The 15,243-nt window shown below is 57.9% G+C and overlaps 3 protein-coding genes across 3 annotated transcripts; all 3 read left to right on the top strand.

The window, feature by feature from the left end:
* On the top strand, window positions 1-2,184 carry ASD1_1 (aspartate-semialdehyde dehydrogenase-like protein; the record flags this gene model as incomplete). Its single annotated transcript, XM_028638272.1, has 5 exons — window positions 1-126; window positions 179-640; window positions 699-815; window positions 866-1,055; window positions 1,109-2,184. 5 exons carry the CDS (start codon window positions 1-3, stop codon window positions 2,182-2,184), a joined length of 1,971 nt encoding a protein of 656 aa, XP_028490369.1.
* An 80-nt stretch (window positions 2,185-2,264) lies between these two features.
* Window positions 2,265-3,674, top strand: D7B24_004095 (uncharacterized protein; the record flags this gene model as incomplete). The annotated part of the gene is made up of 5 exons (XM_028638271.1): window positions 2,265-2,280; window positions 2,404-2,409; window positions 2,624-3,161; window positions 3,213-3,458; window positions 3,515-3,674. 5 exons carry the CDS (start codon window positions 2,265-2,267, stop codon window positions 3,672-3,674), a joined length of 966 nt encoding a protein of 321 aa, XP_028490368.1.
* Window positions 3,675-9,961: 6,287 nt separating this feature from the next.
* On the top strand, window positions 9,962-14,613 carry ZRA1_1 (ZEB2-regulated ABC transporter 1; the record flags this gene model as incomplete). The annotated part of the gene is made up of 2 exons (XM_028638270.1): window positions 9,962-11,737; window positions 11,797-14,613. 2 exons carry the CDS (start codon window positions 9,962-9,964, stop codon window positions 14,611-14,613), a joined length of 4,593 nt encoding a protein of 1,530 aa, XP_028490367.1.
* Window positions 14,614-15,243: the final 630 nt, after the last annotated feature.

Here is a 15,243-nt window from a genome sequence, read left to right as displayed (position 1 = left end):
ATGGCGCCCCTCAAGCAGATGCTGCTGGCTCTTGCCTGCGTGGCATCTTCAGTCGCATTCGACATCACCGTTGCCTCATCGGGTGGTAACGCTACCAGCGGCCACCAGTATGGCTTCCTCCACGAGGTTGGTCACCGCGCTCGTCTGCCCCGTGCCGCCCATCAGCTCACAGTACCAGGATATCAACAACTCTGGCGACGGCGGTATCTACGCCGAGCTCATTCGCAACAGAGCCTTCCAGTTCAGCGACCGCTACCCCGTCAACCTTGACGGCTGGCACGCCTTCAACGGCGCCAGCCTCCAGCTGAGCAACCTGAGCGAGCCCCTCTCCAATGTACTCCCAGTCTCGGTGAACGTGGCGGCCGGCAACTCGTCTGGCGTCGTTGGTCTCTCCAACGACGGCTACTGGGGCATCGATGTCAAGAAGCAAAAGTACACTGGCTCGTTCTGGGTCCGCGGCTCCTACGAGGGCAAATTCACCGCCTCGCTGCGGTCTGATCTCAACGACGACGTCTTTGGCTCGGTGGATGTGGCATCCAAGGCCGTTGCTGACGACTGGATTGAGCATGAGTTCGAGCTCATCCCGACCATGGATGCACCGAACAGCAACAACACATTTACCCTCACCTTTGATTCAGAGGTATGTCCATCTGCCTTGTTGGCTTCCCCTTGACGTCCTCGTAGTAACATCTTGTCAGGGCGCTGCAGACGGCTCGCTCGACTTCAACCTGATCAGCTTGTTCCCGCCCACGTACAAGAACCGCAAGAACGGTCTCCGTGTGGATATCGCCGAGTCTCTTGCTGGACTCCACCCTGTGTGTCCCAAGAGCCCTTGCCACCATTCTCCATGTTAACAGTGAGGTAGTCGCTTCTTCGCTTCCCCGGAGGCAACATGCTCGAAGGCAACACCAACAAGACCTGGTGGGACTGGAAGGAGACCCTTGGCCCTCTCCGCTACCGTCCTGGCTTCCCTGGCGTGTGGGGGTACCAGCAGACTCACGGTCTGGGTCTGCTGGAGTACCTGCAGTGGGCTGAGGACATGAACCTCGAAGTCGGTAGGGTCGATCCGTCGTCAAGTGGTGGGAAGCTCCCTGCTAACTCATGACAGTCATTGGCGTCTGGGCTGGCCTTGCCCTGAACGGCGACATCACTCCCAAGGACCAGCTCCAACCCTTCATCGACGATGCCTTTGACCAAATCGAGTTCATCCGCGGCCCTGCTGACTCCAAGTGGGGTGCCCGTCGTGCTGAGCTTGGCCACCCTGAGCCCTTCAAGCTCGACTACGTCGAGATCGGCAACGAGGACTGGCTCGCTGGCGGCGCCGCCGGCTGGGAGTCCTACAAGGAATACCGCTTCCCCATGTTCCTCGAGGCCATCAACGAGCGCTACCCCGACATCCAGGTCATCGCCTCGGGCGCCAGTTCCGACGGCCACGACATCCCGGCCCCGGCCATCGGCGACTACCACCCGTACCGCACGCCCGACGCGCTCGTCGACGAGTTTGACCGCTTCGACAACGACGTCGGCCACATTGTCGGCGAGGTCGCCGCCACCCACCCCAACGGCGGCACCTCCTGGGAGGGCGGCCTCCACCCCTTCCCCTGGTGGATCGGCACCGTCGGCGAGGCCGTCTCCATGATCGGCTACGAGCGCAACGCCGACCGCATCCCCGGCACCTTCTACGCGCCCGTCCTGCGCAACATGAACCGCTGGCAGTGGGCCGTGACCCTCGTCCAGTTCGCCGCCGACGCGGCCCTCACCACGCGCTCCACGAGCTGGTACCTCTGGGAGCTCTTCGCCGCGCACCCCATGACCCAGACGCTGCCCGCCGAGGGCTCCTTCGACCCGCTCTTCTACGTCGCCGGCAGGAACGAGGACGCCGGCAGCTTCATCTGGAAGGGCGCCGTCTACAACACGACCGACAGCGCCGACGTGCCTGTCACGGTTGCCTTTGAGGGCGTCGATGCCGGCGCCAAGGCTCTCCTGACGGTGCTCTCGAACCCGAGCGCCGACCCGTATGCCTACAACGATCCCTTCACCGGCGTGAACATTGTAGACACGGAGGTCATTGATCTCGTGGCGAACGAGGATGGCGTCTTTGAGTTTACGCTGCCCGAGTTGTCGGTTGCTGTGCTCGACACGGATACGAAGCGCAAGTGCAAGCGGGGGTCGCAGCGACAGTGAGGGCATGCTGTGCTGCGCTCGAATTAACTAGAGTTTTAAATTAAGAGTTTGTATATAACCTCATGAAAATCGGCATCGCGATGCGACATTCCTGTAGTAACGAAATGGTCATTTTGTGTTCACCACGAGGCCTCATGTGACGTCTTTGCTACATGTCCAACATCATCAGCCAGGGCGTTCATTCGAAAGGACAACCTGCGCTACTCGAGGCGATTTGAGTTGGAGGTGCGTCACGCCACATGATGGAAGGGGGCCAATCTTACACAAAAGCACACGGGGTTCCAGTTCATCATTTGTTCTTCTCGTTCTCCAAGTCGAATGAGGGCCTGCAGTTGAGGTCACCAGCGTGCGAACCAGATCCCAGACATCATGTGAGGTATTGCCGTTTCGGGAGGCTCACATGCTTCTGCCATCACCACTGCCAAACGACGCGTAACAGAGTACGAAAAGGGTCATACTTCACCTGATAAAAGGCCTCGCAGATGCCTCGCAACGTTGAACTCGACATCTGGTCGCTTTTCCCGTGGTCATGCCACGAATGCGGGTGCCGATACACCAAACCGCCCTCACCGTTACGAGTCGATCATGAACAGCCTGGCGCAATTTACCCTCCTGACTGTCCTCTCTCGAGGGCGGTTTCAGGGCTATGAAAATCAGATCTGGAACGGATCGAGAGCTTCGCTGCCGATCGTCTCGCCAGCGAAGTCGAATGATCGGCCAGTGAGCCAGCACGCCAGCGAGGAAAGGAGCGAGGGTCGAAAACAGAGCGATAATGGGACATCTCGCCATGGCCGCAGCAACTCAGCGGGCCCTGGTAGCAACCACAGCGGCGGAGACGATGCTGGATCTTATCTGAAAGGCGAACTGTATTCTGCCGTTCTACTGGCACAGTCCTTCGCCATACTCGGGGAAATTGGACTTGTAGGCTGCAGCGCCGTGGAAGAGACTGACGACGACGGGTTTGAGAGTTGGAACAGGTGATGCTCAGCCATCGTACCGGGCTTAAGCAGCGTAACTGACAGTGTTAGACTGCTCGAATTCTGCCTCCTGCCGCTCCTGCTCTTCTTCAGCCTCTCGATATCGACGCTCCTCATGCATCTTGTTGGGTGCCTCAGCATCACATTTCACTTGAGCGTCCAGGCAGCCGGGTCACTATTTGCGACATTCTGTGGCGTTATCGTCTTAGCCGCCTCCGTTGGTCTGGCAGGAGACAAGGAGCGCTCTTCTGCGTTCAATGGATTCATTGCCGTTTTGTGTGGATTTGGAGCCCTTTGGTACGGTTCTTCAGGCTTCCCCCCCCCCTCTGTATTTATCTTACTGACGCGACCAGGACGCTTTTCATCATTGGATTCCTCCAGGCTAGTTGGGCCTGGCACCGAAGAGACTGTCTTCAAGAGGATATCAGAGCATCGTCAGGAAGTGCTAAGGGCTACGGCACGACATCAGGGGGGCTGGCTGTCGAGCAGGAGGGGCTGGACGACTTGCAGTAGCATGGCCTTGCCTCCATCCACCTGTCAGAACGTGGGTTTGAGCAGAGTGAAGAGGTCTTGCGCACTAGGTCCGCAGGCAATAGATACTAGTTAGGGGGTTAGAAGACATCTGAATGCTGACATCTCGCAACCCTTATATACGCGTTCTCGAAGCCCCAAGCTCCTAATCAACCCCCTGTTCCATGGTTCTGTGGCGTCCTCCCGACACCACCACATACGACTCATTTTGACGTTAAATTATCTGCGCTGACGTCAAGGCATCGATGTTTATAATTGTACGGGCTCTCCAACCGTGATGTGAGGCTGGTTGATGTTTCGAAGTGGGAAACTCATGCTGGGTTGTCATTCACGGTGCCACACATGTCCGTCCTTCATGGTGGAGATAAACCGTATGGAAGCAGCTCGGCGCAGGCTGTGTGATCATTCTAATAAGTCTGGCCAAGAGATGGCAGTTTATAACAAGAAGCGAGCACGCACGCCGAAAGAAGGTGGAATCGTTGTTTCAACTTGTCAAATTCATCAGCCCTGATATCGTCTACTATGCATAACAAATTGGCCCGAACACAAGCTGGAGAATATTTCCGAGGGGACAGCATACTTCACTTTTTGTTGATCTTTCGCTTTCTCGACTACGCATACTGTTTATCTGGATATATACCTCGCTGCGACAAAACGCATCCTTGCCTTACAGTCGAATAGAGACTTCCATCCCGAGACCTCTGTTCGTTTCAAGGCCTCGTGTGATAGAGATTCCATAGACTGGGCCAGGAGCCTGTGGTGCCCACAATTCAAGCACCTGTCGACATTCCAGTCTACGCACATTCCTAGTCCAACCCCCCTTTTTCATCGTACCAGGCACTCCCGGCCGTACTGTGCATGTCTCGGTTCTTTCTGCCTCGACGCAGTACCCGCAGATTCGGCGCGACCTTCCATTTCCCATACACCAGAGTCAAACAGACAGGATTAAAGGGGCCCGCAACATATCTCGTGCGATACTGACTTGCGCTGTCGAGTCACGAGAACCCGGCATTGAGGGTGACATAAGCCTCCCCTCCTGATCCACCAAGAGTCCGCGCGGAGCATGGACGTGACAGCTGTGCGTACGTTAGCTGTGCGGCTCAAAGCTACACGAGCGCTTAGGATGTCTTAGTAAGGAGTTGTGAGAACAGGATGCAGGACATGTCAATTGTGGTGTTCGGGTGACACCGGATACGTGATTTAACATGCTATATTCAAGGTAGTACTTACGACTGAACACGCAATGCGTAACCTCCAACATCAGACAACGCAGCCGTATGAGTCAGCGGCATGTTCAACGTCCCGGATGGAATAGTGCAGCTCCTTCTTGCAGCCCGAACACTGGAGGACCCCCTGGTTGGTAAGGTACACAGGTATTGGCCAGAGGCCGCTACGAGCCAGCGTTCAACTGTGAACATTGCTGTTGTTTCGTGTTCAAACGACCCCCCAAGGACTGTAGCGTTGGCAAAGCCGGGCTGGCGCGGGCTTTGTGGAGCGCGATCCGGGCCGCAAGATGAGTCCGGGAACTGAGCACGATACATGTCTGGTCAGAATGGGTCCTTTTTTCTTCCAGGTTGTTCCAAGGCTCATTACGCATGCACCTTAGCCGAACACGCATCCGCGGGAAACATGAGGGCAGGGGTTTCGGCATCATGAGACCAGCATGGTTACAAGCGCTTCTTCTTCGTTTGCCTCTTAGGCATATGGGCCTCTGTTCCCCAAGCAGGAAAATGGGGTACAGATCTGATGGCTAACTCCTGGAGCACGGAGTTCGTGTCGTCTCCGCGTCCGAATTCGACAGGGCGACGCAGGTGCAGGTCTGAAGTCAGCCCGTGACATGTGATCGACTTCTGCTTGATGCTGTTTCCTGGTTTTACCTACTGCCCGCGGCGCAGCAACAGGCACCGACGACGAAGACAAGAGTTCATCAGTACTGGAGGCAAGGGCACAATGCATTCCGAACACCGATCCAGGCTTTGCAATTGGAGTAGTACGTGGGACATGATGTTTTCGCTTGCAAATTGTGCTGCCGTCCTTTCAATGAGATGACCATATATCTTGACGTAGCAGATTTATTCGTGTTGTAGTCTGAGATTCCTGCTGTTCCCTCCTTCTTTCTCTGTGTCTGATTGATGTCTTATGTGATTCGTATCGTGGTGCTCATGATACTGGCTTACGAGTGAGAGAAACTTCAGCGTGAACATGCAAATTGAAAAAAAAAAGAAAAAGAAGAAGTACGAGTCGCACGCAGTCTTCGCAGTCTACCAGCTATGACAACGTCGAAACGAACCAACAGAAGACACTTCAATCCTAGGTGTCTTTCGGAGCCTTTCCTCCAAGACGGTCTTCGTAATACAGATGCCATCTGCTGCCACCTGGAAACAGCTCCGCCGATTAGCTCGACTCGTTGCGACACGAAATGTCGATCTCTTCGCAATCGCTTTCGCAACGTGAGGCCCCTGCGCCCCACCCCGCGATTTCAACGCACTGCATACCCACGAACACAGGCAAGTTCGTCAACACAAACCGCAGCAGGCAACTCATCGGCGTCTCTGATGACGTTCCAAGTCCTGGCGCACGTGTCTGGCTGCCCATCACGAGCTCGGCAACAGCAACGTCTATGATGCAGATAGTCGGACTTCGGGGAACGAGAATGCCGTGCCGTACGTTCGGGGCTTCGAGGGGGAGGGACTATGTGATCAGGACGACGGATTGCCGGACGCATGTTCTCCCCCCCTTGTTTTGGTTGCCCGTTGTATTTTGCCAGAACAGCCCGGCGTCGACACAGTTGCCCGTTGTATTCTGCCAGAACAGCCAGGCCTCGACACATTTTTCCGACTTGGCTACCCAGGTACCTTAAGTACCCCGACGTCCACGGCAAGAGCGCGCAGGCGCTGGGAGGGTTTCGGTGGCAGGCCCTCGCACAGGCAGGACTACAGGACCCGAATACGCGGGTTCCTAGTGGTCACGCCAGCATCAGCCTTAGTAGGGGCGGGAAAGTTCAGGAAGGGATCAGGCAGAAGAAGGTCAAAGTTCGGGACCCCCTTAGGCCTTCCACGAAGCGAAGGAGCGCGGGGCAGAGCCCAGAACTGTAGTGAGTCCCAGTCCAATGGGTGACGGGCACGAGCACGAGCACGAGTACGAGCGACAGGGACGTGTGAGAGCATGGTCAGCATTTGTCTGAGAGCATGGTCAGCATTTGTCTCTCGTCAGCATGCTTGCAGTGGCACGCTGAGCTTGACTCGAACAAGGACGATCCGTAACTCAAAAAACCCTTCGCAGAAAAACTAAAAAAAAAAAAAACGAAGATGAAGTTGGTGGAGAGAGAGAGGAGGGGTGGGCATGTCGTCGCCAACCCAGACCGTTGCTTCTTTGGCAACGGTCTCAGCCGCCTCCAGTTCTGTGAGCCGACGACGTGTACCTAGCATGCGTGTATGGTCTTCCGCTCCCGCCCTCCACGGACCATCGTTCGGGCGCGCCGGAGTTTGAAGTGGTTTTCGGGCCTCTGCAAGAGCCCGTTCGGCGGCGCAGAAGATGGCATATTGATAAGCTTACACGTGGAGGATCATGGCCAATGTCCAGAGATTTGTTGGTCGGCGTCTTGGCCCGCCCCCAGGCACCTAGCCGTTGGCGAACAATTCGCGTTCCGCAGGCCGCAGGGACAGGCGCTTGTGTCTGGTGGGTTTTCTGCCGCTTGGTGGGTTGCGGTGGGTTGGTGGGTGTGTGACAAGTGTGGGTGAGGAGCGAGCCATGTGCGGCGGACGGTGGGTTCAAGGGGGGCGGAGGGGCGAGAAAAGGCAGATGGTCGCGACCCCGAAAGATGGTGCGCAGGCGGCATGCCATCATCGGATGGCAACAAGCATCGCCCGCGACTCGGTCTGTACGACAGTCGGGCTCGATACCGGGTTCGGGTCGATCGAAGACCCCGAGAACAGAGTGGAGACGGGGTGAGGTGCAAGACCACCTGAGCCTGAGGCCGTCAGCACCAGGACTCATTAGCACAGGACTCGTTAGGTGCTCCAGACAGCGCGCGCGAGCACCACCGCCAGCAGCTCCCAAGTCCCAGGGCCTAAGGGCCTAGGGCCTGCGCGCGCCGCATGGCAGTGGCCCCACTTGACGGGAGACAACCTCGCTTGCGGCTCTTGACAATTTGCTTGCTCCCCCACCTGCCTACCTGGCAACTGGGCACCCAGGGCACCACAGGTAGGTATCTGGGTATCTACCTGTCAGCCTAGTGACCCATTGGGTGCTCATTTTTACGGCGCCTGCAGTGAGGTGCCCACCCCTTCCCCCTTCCATCGGTTCCCTGCATGGTCCTGTCGATACCTGCCCTGTCGACATACGCCCAACACGCTCAACATGCTCAACTTGCTCATTGTTGCTCGCGTGGCGCTCGACAGGTGCAGGTCGACGACAGCTGCGTGAGACGAGCCGAGCATGTTTTCGACCAACGAAACAGCGACCTTGATAAGAGCCTCGAGCGCTTCTTTCTCTCGCGCTGCTCTCGTTTCCCTCGTCGAGGCCTGGCCCAAAACAAACAGCCGCAAGAACTCTCCATGTCTGGCTTCAACGTGCCTAGGGAGGCACTTCACAGCACACCAAGACACCCCCCCCCTACCCCACCAGCGGGAGCCATTTCATCCGCATCCCAGGCTTGTGGAGGCGATCCCGCGACCCACCGTGCCGAAGCTCGCTCATTGGACGACCACTGCTGTGCTCGGGACAATAGAAGACACCGATGGCTCTGAGGGTCAGCACAATCTGAGCGAATCTGCGGGCAGATGAGGAATCTCATCTCACACGGTCCCAGGACCTCGCCTCCACTGGTCGAGCGACCTTGCGGGAGGAGCGCAGCATGATTGATCATGACGGCGCGCGGCCCCGAATTTTCGACCTGGGGTTCGGGGCCAGCCCGTCAGCCAGCCAGCCAGTCAGCCAGGTCAGCGCAGGCACGAAATGTGAAGACGGAGAGAGACAGACAACTATACACGGCCGGGAAATGATATCAGCTGGAATGAGCACCTTGTTGTGACCCATCTCCTACGTACATGCCTCGCGCGGCCTGGCGTCACCCGTAGCCTCGAGCCCCAGCTGTCAGTGCCTCGTTTGTTCGACGACTGATTCAGGAGGCAAGACAACGATGCTCGATTGCTTGGATCTTGCACGGAAAAACGCAAGGGTCTGAGGTGGGTTGGTGGGTTTGAGTTGGTGGGTCGGGTCACTTCGGCCGGGGGCGGTACCAGTGAGCAAGGTCGTCGACAGGGGGTGTGCACGCCATCCTCGTCCTCCATCTCCCAGAGAAGAGCGCAGTCAGATCTCGAGAAGGCACATGGTATTCGCACCCGGCGACGCTGTCGTGTAGTTGCGGACTTTTGTGTTCCACTTTTGAATCACATATGCCTGCGGACTTGTCTTGTGTTACCTGTTAACCTAGCCTTATCACCAGCACAGCAAGTTCGCCCTAGCGCCCTGGCCCCCCCCCCCCCCCCCCTTCTGCGGAAACTTGTGCCGAATCTGCACCTGCTGGGCCTCCCGAACAAGTCGCCGGCCCTGTGCCCATCATGACATGCTCATCGGGTTCCTGTCCAAGTCCGAAAGCACGTTCCATCAGTCTAAAGCACTCGCGTTCGGTCATGGTCGCACTGCAATGTTGCCCCGATGAGGTTCGCTGTGTTTTGCTTTCTGTCGCCCATTCGTCACAGTCGCTGTATGATTTCCCTGCCTTCGCCTTGTTGGGTCGGGCATAACCCACTTTGACCTCCTCGCTGTTGCCCTTTCGTAACTTTTCTTGTCGTGGACTTTGGGGCGCATGTTTGTCCCCCCCCTCCGCCCTCCTTCCTCACGTCGATCCTGTCACTAGATTCGCACCCCCCTCCCTCCCCCACCCCTGCTTACCCGTCTGTTGTCCTTGCTCCTTTCCGTTTCGGGATCTCACCTGCTTCTGCCTCTCATCGCCATCAACCCTACTTACATCGCCCTCATCCTGCTCTTTTATTTCCTCTCTCCCTCTCTTGGAACCCGGTCTCTCTTTCTTACCTATTCCCTCTTCACCCCTCTTCCCTTCTTCACGACGCTCCTTCCCCCCCTTCTTCTCCCCCCCCTGCCCCACGCCACTATAGTAATACTCTTAATATCCACACATCACAATCACAAGTACCGCTTGACAGAAGGAACGGTACAGAGGGAAAGAAGCTGAAGACAACACCAGCCGAACACTACCCCAACGGCATCCGTGGCGAGCGACCTTGTCGCAACCGAATTCGCCCACCATGTCCGTCCCGGGGATCAACGGTATTCCTACAAATTATGACGGTACCGCCCAGGGTACCGGCGTGCCCGTCACTGACCGGCCAGGCCACGCCGAGCTGGAGCACGATGTTCACGACACCACCGCCACGCGCGCTACCTCGCTGACCGAGGTCGCCCACAGCGACACGACGCGTCGCGAAAAGTCGAGCCCCGTCAACGGCGACGCCGTCGAGGCCGAGGAGCCCATCGACGACGATTCCGAGATGGAGCGCCGCGCTTCCATCGTCCAGTCTCTGGCGCGCAAGTACTCCAACACCTCGCACAAGCTCCCCGCCGGCACCAACCCCTTCCTCGCCGCCCAGCAAGAGGACTCGTTCCTGAACCCTGCCTCGGCCAACTTCAGCGCCCGCAGCTGGGCCAAGGCCGTCGTCGAAATGGTCAATGCCAACGGCCAGGGTTTCCGCAAGGCAGGTGTCGCCTTCCAGCACCTCAACGTCTACGGTTTCGGCCAGGCCACCGACTACCAGAAGGATGTCGCCAACATCTGGCTCTCTCTCGCCGGCATGGTCCGCTCGCTCGTCGGTGGCGGCCAGAGGCGCATCGACATTCTGCGTAGCTTCGACGGCATTGTTCGCAACGGCGAGATGCTTGTCGTCCTCGGCCCCCCTGGTTCCGGCTGCTCCACCTTCCTCAAGACGATTGCCGGCGAGATGAACGGTCTGCACTCGGATCAGAGCTCCTACTTCAACTACCAGGGCGTCACCGCGAAGGAGATGCACACGAACCACCGCGGCGAGGCCATCTACACGGCCGAGGTCGACGTCCACTTCCCCCAGCTCAGCGTTGGTGACACGCTCACCTTCGCCGCGCGCGCTCGTCAGCCCCGCCACCTGCCCGAGGGCCTCAACAAGAACGACTTCTCCTCGCATCTCAGGGACGTCGTCATGGCCATGTTCGGCATTTCGCACACCGTCAACACCCGCGTCGGCAATGAGTACATTCGTGGTGTCTCTGGTGGTGAGCGCAAGCGTGTCACCATTGCCGAGGCCGCGCTGTCTGGCGCCCCTCTTCAGTGCTGGGACAACTCGACCCGTGGTCTCGACTCTGCCAACGCCGTGGAGTTCTGCAAGACCCTCCGCCTCGAGACGGAGCTGTTCAACACCACGGCCTGCGTTTCCATCTACCAGGCCCCTGGCAGTGCCTACGACCTGTTCGACAAGGCCACTGTTCTGTACGAGGGTCGCCAGATCTTCTTCGGACGTGCCGACGAGGCCCGCCAGTACTTCGTCGACCTCGGCTTCCACTGCCCGCCGCGCGCCACGACGCCTGATTTCCTGACCTCCATGACCAGTCCTCAGGAGCGTATCGTGCGTGACGGGTTCGAGGGCCGCACCCCCCGCACGCCCGACGACTTTGCCACCGCCTGGAGGAACAGCCCCAACTACAAGGCCCTTCAGGCCGAGATTGAGGAGTACAAGACGCAGCACCCTCTCAACGGCCCCGACGCGGAGGCTTTCCGTGCCCACAAGCACGCTCAGCAGGCCAAGGGCCAGCGTGTCAAGAGCCCCTTCACCCTCTCTTTCATGCAGCAGGTGCAGCTGTGCCTGTGGCGTGGCTGGCAGCGCCTCATCGGCGACCCTTCCATCACTGTGGGTTCGCTGATCGGCAACACTGTCATGGCCCTCATTATCGGCTCCGTCTTCTACAACCTCCAGGACACCTCCGCAAGCTTCTTCCAGCGCGGTGCCCTTCTATTCTTCGCCCTGCTCATGAACGCTTTCGCCAGTGCTCTCGAAGTAAGTTGCCGGTCGAGCACCGCACGCCCTCAAGATGGAATGCTAATCAACGATGCCAGATTCTGACCCTGTACGCCCAACGTCCCATTGTTGAAAAGCACAGTCGATACGCTCTATACCATCCCTCTGCCGAAGCCGTTGCGTCCATGCTTGTCGACATGCCGTACAAGCTGCTCAACTGTCTCGTCTTCAACATCACGCTCTACTTCATCACGAATCTGCGGCGAGAGGCGGGCGCCTTCTTCTTCTTCCTGCTCATCTCGTTCTTCACGGTTCTGGCCATGTCTATGATTTTCCGCACCATCGCCTCCTCGTCGCGCACTCTCTCACAAGCCATGGTCCCCGCCGCCATCCTGATTCTCATCCTCGTCATCTTCACCGGTTTCGTCATTCCCACGCCGTACATGCTGGATTGGTGCCGCTGGCTCAACTATGTCGACCCCTTGGCGTACGCCTTTGAGGCCCTCGTCGTGAATGAGTTCCACAACCGCAACTTCATCTGCACCAACTACGTTCCCTCCACGGACCCTGCCGCCGGCTACGAGAGCGTCAGCAACGACAACCGTGTCTGCACTGCCGTCGGATCCATCCCCGGCAATGACTTTGTCAACGGTGACGCGTACGCCTCGTTGTCTTTCGGATACGAGTGGGCCAACCGCTGGCGCAACTTTGGCATTCTCATCGCCTTCATGCTCGGCTTCCTCGTCATCTACATGGTGGCCGCCGAATTCGTGTCCGAGAAGAAGTCCAAGGGTGAGGTGCTCGTGTTCCGTCGTGGATACAAGCCTTCTGCCTTCAACGAGAAGCACGCCCAGGATGACCCCGAGGACATGGTCCGCGTCGGTCCCGTCACCACTGCCGAGCGCGCTCGCGTTGCCGAGAAGGGCCAGGATGCCGGCTTCATCCAGAGGCAGACCTCCATCTTCCACTGGAACAATGTCTGCTACGAGGTCAAGATCAAGAAGGAGACGCGCCGTATCCTGGACAACGTGGACGGCTGGGTCAAGCCTGGCACTCTGACCGCTCTGATGGGTGTCTCTGGTGCTGGCAAGACCACGCTGCTGGATTGTTTGGCCGACCGCACCTCTATGGGTGTCATTACCGGCGAGATGCTTGTCGACGGCTACCAGCGTGATACATCCTTCCAGCGCAAGACCGGCTACGTCCAACAGCAGGATCTCCACCTGGAGACAACTACGGTCCGCGAGGCACTCAACTTCTCCGCTCTCCTCCGTCAACCTGCCCACGTCCCCAAGGCCGAGAAGCTCGCCTATGTTGATGAGGTTATCAAACTGCTTGATATGGAGGAGTACGCCGAAGCCGTTGTCGGTGTTCCTGGTGAAGGTCTCAACGTTGAGCAGCGTAAGCGTCTCACCATCGGTGTCGAGCTTGCCGCTAAGCCTCCCCTGCTGCTGTTCGTTGACGAGCCCACCTCGGGTCTTGATTCGCAAACCTCGTGGGCTATCCTGGACCTTCTCGAGAAGCTCACCAAGTCGGGCCAGGCCATTCTCTGCACCATCCACCAGCCTTCTGCCATGCTGTTCCAGCGCTTCGACCGTCTTCTCTTCCTTGCCAAGGGCGGCCGCACCGTGTACTTTGGCGACATTGGCGAGAACTCGCGCCACATGATTGCCTACTTCGAGCGCGTCAGCGGTACCACCTGTCCCGCCGAGGCCAACCCCGCTGAGTGGATGCTTGAGGTTATCGGTGCCGCCCCCGGCTCTCACACCGAGGTCGATTGGTTCGAGGCCTGGCGCCAGAGCCCCGAGTACGCCGCTACGCAGGCCGAGCTCCAGCGTCTCAAGGATGAGCGCGCCCCTCAGGACCCGTCGTCATCGAAGGAGGACTCTGCCTCGTACCGCGAATTCGCCGCCAGCTTCGGAACCCAGCTCTACGAGGTCACCCACCGTGTGTTCCAGCAGTACTGGCGCACCCCATCATACATCTACTCCAAGGCCGCCCTCTGCATCCTCGTCGCTCTCTTTATCGGATTCGTCTTCTTCGATGCCCCCAACTCGATGCAAGGTCTTCAGAACCAGATGTTTGCTATTTTCAACATTCTCACCGTCTTCGGTCAGCTCGTGCAACAGACCATGCCCTATTTCGTCATTCAACGGTCTCTCTACGAGGTTCGCGAGCGACCTTCCAAGGTGTACGGCTGGAAGATCTTCATGCTGTCGCAGATCATTGTGGAACTCCCCTGGAACTCCCTCATGGCTGTGCTCATGTACGTCTGTTGGTACTACCCTGTCGGCCTTCAGAACAACGCGATTGCCGCTGGTCAGACCACCGAGCGTGGTGTCCTGATGTTCCTTTTCCTGCTGATCTTCCTCCTGTTCACCTCCACCTTCACCGACTTTATCATTGCCGGTTTCGAGACGGCCGAGGCTGGTGCCAACATTGCCAACGTCCTCTTCATGCTCTGCCTCATCTTCTGTGGTGTCCTCGCCAACCCCGATACGCTCCCCGGCTTCTGGATCTTCATGTACCGGGTGTCACCGTTCACGTACATTGTCGCAGGCATGCTATCGGTGGCGGTCGCCAACACCAACGTTATCTGCGCCGACAATGAGCTCCTCAGCATTGTGCCACCGTCCGGCGAATCGTGCTCCGAGTACCTGGGTCCCTGGATGGAGCAGTTCGGCGGCTACCTCACCGACGCCACCATCAACTCGACCAGCGAGTGCCAGATGTGCACCATGGACAAGACAAACACCTTCCTGAACTCGCTCAACATTGACTACGCCGACCGCTGGAGAAACTTCGGCATCGGCTGGGCGTTCATCATCTTCAACATCTTCGCGGCGCTTGGTCTGTACTGGCTGGCGCGTGTGCCCAAGAAGGGTGGCCTCTTCGGTAAGAAGAAGCAGGAGTAGTAAGCTGGTCCTGTTGTGGACAGAAAAAGACGGAAAAGCCACGCGGGCGTAGACAACCCCTTGGCACGTCATGAATGTGTTTTGTAGTCTCCCCAACATATATCCTGTCCATACTGTGTTTTCCTTTTATCTATCATGTCCATCTTCGCCGGTCGTTTCTGTTGACCGGGCTGATGGGCATGACGGCGTCTGGGTTGCCCAGGAGAGGGCGTAGACTTGCATAGTCCTGCAACTTCTGCAGACGGTGGATTTGACACGAGTAATAGATGCCAGTCAAAATGAAATCTTGCCGTACTTATCTTGCTGTGCCTATCTTTGTGTGTGACGACATATCTGGTCTCCAATACCGAGTGCCCCTTCGGCTTGCTCGCATTTTCGTATTCGAGGCGGAGCAGTCGTCGGGGCATGCGCAAGAGTTCACGGCCCCCCTTTTTGAGATGAAATGCTCATAGCGGCCACGGGGCGGCTCCGTTCCTCCAGATCGCGGTGGAGCGTCGTCGTAGCGGTGATTGGACGGCGGCCAAGGGGTCTCGACCTGTCGATTGTGGATATGCAGGGTCTGGGAACGCGAGGGATCGATTACGAGGGTGCGAGCCGGTGCGGCTTCGAACTGTGTGCAACGGGGTGGCT

This window comes from Verticillium nonalfalfae (genome assembly GCF_003724135.2).
Source record: "Verticillium nonalfalfae strain VnAa140/NRRL 66861 chromosome Unknown scaffold_228, whole genome shotgun sequence".
NCBI classification, from domain to species: Eukaryota; Fungi; Ascomycota; class Sordariomycetes; order Glomerellales; family Plectosphaerellaceae; genus Verticillium; species Verticillium nonalfalfae.
This window is presented reverse-complemented; position numbering and strand designations above follow the sequence as displayed.